General features: G+C 40.8%; 1 protein-coding gene across 1 annotated transcript; it reads left to right on the top strand.

Moving 5' to 3' along the window:
- The first annotated feature begins 4,071 nt into the window (after positions 1–4,071).
- Positions 4,072–6,425, top strand: LOC138287917 (uncharacterized). Its single transcript, XM_069228930.1, has 2 exons — positions 4,072–5,601; positions 6,128–6,425. The coding sequence occupies exons 1-2, from the start codon at positions 4,472–4,474 to the stop codon at positions 6,237–6,239; spliced, it is 1,242 nt and encodes a 413-aa protein (XP_069085031.1). The 5' UTR covers positions 4,072–4,471; the 3' UTR covers positions 6,240–6,425.
- Positions 6,426–6,823: the final 398 nt, after the last annotated feature.

Below are 6,823 nucleotides of genomic sequence, written 5' to 3'. Positions count from 1 at the left end.
GGGCTGCATACCTCCTGTAGTTAGTCTGGAGCCAGGACTGGGTAGGCAGAATACCTGGGGACATCAAAGAGAAACCTCTAGAAGCTTCTCCCTCACTTCAAGGTCACAACTGGATATACATACCGAACCTCTGAAACCACCACTTCAGTACACTTCTGGACCTGTGGAAACTCTGCTTCTGAAGGACTGCTAATCTGCCAGACTGATGCCTTGCTCAACTACTGCCTTGCTGTGCTGCTGCCTTGTAGTGCTGACCTGCTGCCCTGTTGCCTGGGCGAGGAGGACTGGATCTGCATCTTTTGAACCCAGATCTCCAGAATAACTCCTAGGACTAGTTTGCTGGCCCTCTGACTACCACCTCAGGGACAGAAGACTCCAACAATTTTGCTTTATCTCTGCCATCTCTCAGTCTACCTTGCCAAGTGGTGCCAGCCCAGTCTTGGACAATTAGAAGTGGCACTACGGTACCCTGTCAGCCTCTGTGGACCCAGTAAAACTGATGTATCCCCTCTGTTGTGAGGCACAACCCTGAGCAGAACTCATGCATTGTCGCTGTTGTGTGGATTGGAACCACCGAACAGACCCGCATCGCATTGCAGCCCATCACTGCATCGGAATTGGCACTGTGTGATGCATCTTCAGTGATGGCCCTCACATCATGATGACGTTGAAGATGATGTGGGATTTATAGAGTGTGCAGATACTCCAGAAAATGTTCCAGTGATAATTAAACTGAGTGCACTCAGGACAGACACATTATTCATGTCGGAAAAGTCATGTTTTCAGTTTTTTCTTAAAGGAGGATAGCTCAGTAGTCAACCATAACTTCAATGGAAGTTTATTCCAGGCAGCCGGTCCTGGGTAGGCAAAAAGCTTCCCACCAGCTCTTGCATGCACAATTTTGGGAATTCGAGCCAGTCAACTATGGGTGGACTGTAAATTTGTAGAAGGGATATAGGCTTTAATCCTTTCCCTTAGATCCCTTGTTGAAGGCAGCTTCGACAATGATGTCAGACTCTGGATTACAGTCTCACAGCTCCTCAGAACCAATGCATGTTCCAGACGCATCCTCAATACATCCTCGACTCCGCATCATCACAAGCCCTCGTCAATGGGAACTTTGGCGCATAGCACCAATTGCACAACTCATTCTTGACTCTGGACTTTACATGGCACTGCAGCCTTGCTGCATCTGGAACCGTTGCATCTCTTCGGCTGCACCACACATCTTCAACGGAGATCCTTGCAATGCTCCACAAACCAGAAATTAAGGTACTTTGTTCAGCGGGCCTACCTGGGTCCCTTTAGTTGGCCCGCTGTCCATTGCAGTTGACCAGAACGTTTGACTTTGTCCTGGGCCGGTACAATCAGATATCCTTGGTCGGTGCTTTACGCCTTTTGTTGCTATTTTCCTTAAAATCTTGAAATTGTAATATCTTAGGTTCTACTAATTGGTTTGATTGTCATTTTGATCTAATTTTATTTATTAAAAATTACTCTATTTTCTTAACTCTGTTGTGGGCTCTTTGTGTACTGCTGAATAAATACTTTACACATTGCCTTTGAGTTAGGCCTGACTACTCTGTGTCAAGCTACTAGAGTGTTGAGTAAACATTAATTTAGGGTTTGCTTGTGACCTCACCCTGAGAAGAATTGTCGTTGCTGCTTGAGAAAGGTTTCACCCCTCAACTAATAACCCAGTTTCTTACACTGATGGCAGCGGTGTGCAGTTTCATCCCACATAAGTAATCCAATCTAAGTAATCTAAGCCTGATTGGCTTTTTGTTTTTCCAAATCTACCCTCATTCCTACTACTGGACGATCTGAAACCATACTTGCAGCAATGGAGTTCGAGATGGCCAACCTGGAGAGTTACATGAAAAAATTGCAAAGAAACCCCCAGGCCACCACTTCTAATTAATATACACCCAACAGTCTTCATGTATAAAAAATGCATGTACGGCTACAAAGATGATCATATATCATTTATTTAACAGTTTAATTGCTGAATCACAGGTCATTTACAATCCATCATTCTTTAAGAACAACATCATGATCACATCTATCCAAAGATATAATCTCACAGCCACCTTCCCTTGTTTGCAACGTCAAAGTATTGATGAAGTAAAAGCCCTTCACAAAAATCTTCTAAAAAATTATATATATATATATATATATATATATATATATATATATATATATATATATATATATATATATATATATATATATATATATATATATACAGTATATATATATTACAATACAGTTTCTCACCAGAAGGGTGTTGAGGCTCCAAATCCATTGCATTTGTATTTAAAATAAGATCAATCTAACATTGGTGTGGCTCAAGTTCGATTTTATTTTCAATTACATGTTGGTGTTGCTCTAATTAAACTTTATTATAAGTTTTCTGTGTGTGTTTCGGCATTGCGTCTTCCTCAGGAATGCGACAACCCTCAATCTTCAATCTATATAATTATCTTGACCTGTGACATTATAAATCAAAACTCACTAAGCAGTACATGTAAAACAAATACCTTTCTGTGTGTTTCCTAACCCTATGACGTGCTTGTTAAGTGTATAGTATAGTCTCTTCATGCTTTGATCCTATCATGCAGTATCACTCATGCAACACTTGGTGGTATGTAAGTACATTGTACTGATTATCTACAAAGACTTAGCTAGCCCAAAATCTCACATGCTTTCATGCAAATGGTTAATCTAATATACATAGGGCTTTGTGAATCAAGAACATACATTTCAGGTGTGCTACAAAAATACTTACCATCGCAACTGAATGTATAAGCAGCTAAAAGCCTTGAGGTTTCTCAAGGATAATTCAGTAGGCCCGTCTTTTTTAACCAGACAGGATTAAATAAAGGCTTCTTCCTCATCTATGCTAGACAAAGCTTAAGGCCCCCTTGTCCTGCCATTTGATAAAGTTTGTTTTGACCAATGACTTTGTGTTTCACCACTGCGCATATTAGTTGCTCAATGTTCACCAGTAGCACATGGTATGTTTTGTTCAGTTGAGCCGCCTATTGGCTTTGACATGGCATTAGCCATTACTTTCTGTATTCAGTTTAGCCGTCTATGGGCTTTGACATTGCATTAGTCATTACATTCTGTATTGTGCCTATAGGCTTTGACATGGCATTAGCCATTACTTTCTGTATTCAGTTTAGCCGCCTATGGGCTTTGACATTGCATTAGCCATTACATTCTGTATTCTGCCTATTGGCTTTGACATGCTGTATCCAGTCTAGCCGCCTATTGGCTTTGACATTGCATTCCTATTGACTTTGACATGATGTATTCAATTTAGCTGCCTATTGACTTTGACATGCTATTAGATATTCTGCCTATGGGCTTTGACATGATATTATATATTGCATTTTGTATTCAGCTTAACTGCCTATTGGCTTTGACATGATATTCAGCTCCGCTGCCTATTGGCTTTGACATGATATTATACATTGCATTTTATATTCAGCTCAGCTGCCTATGGGCTTTGACATGATATAAGACATTGCATTTTGTATTCAGCTTAGATGCCTATTGGCTTTGACATGACACTAGACATTGCATTTGATATTTAGGTTAGCTGCCTATTGCCTTTAACATGACATTGCATTTGATATTTAGGTTAGCTGCCCATTGCCTTTAACGTGGAGTTAGACATTGCTGTATTTTTCCAAGCTGTGTTTTTGCACCAGATGAACCAAGATGTTTTGCTCTCACAGTAGACTAGACCTGATAAGAGAGAGTACATGGGCGTTGTTTCTCTTCCCTTGAGCTTGGGAACAGGAGTAGTCTTGGAGACCTGGCCAGTCTCCAAAGGGCTTGCTCAGTTTCCCAGGTCTGAGAGGAGGGGGCACACCTTTGTAACGAATGTAACAGGCTGCAGAGAGTCAGATTCGAATCTGCCGGACCTCGTGCTGGAGCTTGGCGCAGGCTGCCAGCAATCCCGTGTGGGTAGATGAATCTCTCTTTCTCGCGGCTGACAGGGGTCCTCAGCTTGCAGACCTTAGAAAGATGAAGCTGTAAATAGTTCCCACACGGTGAAGTATTTGTTTTGCTTTGCATTCAATATCTTATAAATATAACCTGCTGTGTATATTGCAAACTGATATATTTTGTTTGATTAACGCGGACTTGAAAGCTACTAATTCGTCATTCATTCATAAACATTGTGGTTGGGGAAGAATAAAATAACAATAAAAGTCTTCTTTGACCTCAGAAGTGCATTTCTGTTGTGTTATGTTAGTGCTTAGAGACTAAATAAGAGGAAAGCACTACAATTGGTACCTGGAGTCGTGGGGTCGGTCATTAAGAGGTGATTAAGAAGGGGTTTGACGAGTTAGTAGATTTCTAAGTGCACACTTTAGAAAGTGTAATTGTTTTTTTGTTGTTTGGAGAATTACAGAAATTGTTTTCTGTTTGGAGAATCACAGTAGCACGGCAGACCATGTCTGAGAATACATGTGTTGATGAACTGCCTGATGGTGCTAAGAAAAACTGTGAATTGTTTTCTGTTTGGGGAATTACAGAAGAAAATGCATGTGTAGCTAAAAGGCCTGATAATGTTTTGAGAAATAATTCCCGTTGTATATATGTAGAAAACGTGTGTTTTGGAAGTAATGATGACAGAAAGGTCTGGATACCTTTATCTGCTTACAGAGAAATGCAGGAGAAATGTAGGAAGTTGGAACATGAAAATAGGAATTTACGTGAGCAAATTAGCCCGACTGAAAGTTATAAAAATGAAGAATCTTTCTTGTCCCATTCCAGTAATGAGGGGGTTAAGAGAGCTCCGAGCTGCACTGAGTTTCCGTGTGAGCCAGGGTTTTTGGCAGCCAAAATGCATTCCTTAACTGATAACACGGAGGAGAGAGACCAGAATGTGATTTACGAGTTACCGTTGCAAAATGCACAAGTAAAACGAAAGATTTTAGAGCAAGACACCCCGAGTTTCATTAGCTTGTTTGATTTTTGGAAAAAGAATAGCCCTCATTTGAGAGAAATCCTAACACTTTTGTACATGGTCACTGTGAAAAATAATATGCAGCTGCGCGCTTGTGATTTGGCAAATGAAATAATGCAGACTTTAGGTTTCTGCGCAGTGCAAGAAGGAAAAACTGATGTACATGTAACTCAAGAACAAGGGAAGAAAATACTGCCCCTAGCTAGAATCATACAATGGATCTGGTACTTGCAAGACAGGGCTAGAGTACCACAGATAAAAGAGTTACCAATGAAATTGTGTGCACCATTTGAATTCGTGTCTACTGAAGATAAAAAGCATGTTTGTTTTACTGATGATTCATTGACTGAAATGTTGTTTTCTGGCACCGTAGAAGGAACAGAGTTGTATAATGTGTGTCAGATTTTAAAGCAAGAGCTACGTGAGATGTGTCATTTTTACGCTGATTTTTGGTTCTTTGATAATGTTTTAGCCACATGGCTTGTACCTAACTGGTTCAATTACCTTGCAGATGTTAATGAGAAAAATGCAGAGAGAGAAGTGTTCACCCAGAATTCTGCCTTAGTGGGGATGGCTATGTGGGTGCCCCAGAAATGTGAAAAGGCCACTTACAGGTGGGCAGAGATGAGAGAGATGCACATTCCCCTAGATTTGATAAAAACTGTGCAGCACGCACAAAAGCAATCTGTCATGCAAGCAGTCACAGAGCAGTTGGGGAGAGGAAAGTTGCCAGAACAGAAATGGCAAATTGATCAGGTTTTAGGGAGAGTGATTGCTGCAAATTACCAAGGAAAAATCGAAATTATGCTGATACCTAGAAAAGAATCTGATTCATTCATACAAATTGGAGACAGAATGGCCCAACTTGGCAAAAATGCAGTGAATGGAGGTTTGGTAAAGAAGGAGTCTGCCCCAGCCCTTCTGACAGTGCAAGAAAAGGGAAGCTGTGGTGCAGCAGATAAAAACCTCAGTGCTGATGTGTGGGCTGACGCCCTAAGTGACCCTTCAGAACCTGCAGAGAATATAACAAAGGGCCCCAAAAACGTCCTGCTGATTATAAAACAGGGAAAGAAAGAGGAAGGGTGCAGTTTAAATGAAAAATGTTATTTGCAAGAAAAGTCATACTTGTTTCTTTTGCAGATCCGACCACGTTTCGCCACTGTCCCTGAGTGCGCTGTGTGGTCCCCCTTCCGGTGTGTGCGTGTGGGGTCGGGGAAGGGACCGAATCCCCAACCTGAACCTGGCTGAGTAAAGTGCCAGCACCATGGATCCATTTTGCGCAAACTGCGCCTTCAGTTCAAGTTCAACTTGTTTGCTGTGTTTTTTTTTTTTTTGCCTCTCGTTTGGAACTCTGACTTTTGCTTACCTTCCAGAAAACCTTTCAGGTGGACCGTGCACCTTTACATGAGTAGAACTCATGCCACATCAAATTGCTAACACTGTTGAATTAGAGACTCATTCAGAAAAAAAAACTGCCCAGTCTTTTCTATGTAGATGTATCTGATGTGAAAGGTTATGAAATCAATGTGTTAATTCACTTCTATTGCTTTACAGGGATTGCTTTGATCATTGAAATTTGATTTGATCATAATGTTGTTTTTTTTGTGCTGATGTTTTTTTTGTTTGTTTGAAATATGAGATATGTGAAACAAAAATTCATTGGTCAAAGGGCGGAATGTCCTGCCATTTGATAAAGTTTGTTTTGACCAATGACTTTGTGTTTCACCACTGCGCATATTAGTTGCTCAATGTTCACCAGTAGCACATGGTATGTTTTGTTCAGTTGAGCCGCCTATTGGCTTTGACATGGCATTAGCCATTACTTTCTGTATTCAG

The sequence above is a fragment of the Pleurodeles waltl genome, chromosome 4_1, assembly GCF_031143425.1.
Source record: "Pleurodeles waltl isolate 20211129_DDA chromosome 4_1, aPleWal1.hap1.20221129, whole genome shotgun sequence".
Lineage (NCBI taxonomy): Eukaryota > Metazoa > Chordata > Amphibia > Caudata > Salamandridae > Pleurodeles > Pleurodeles waltl.
Note: the sequence above shows the minus strand (reverse complement) of the source record. Positions and strands in the feature narration are given on the sequence as shown.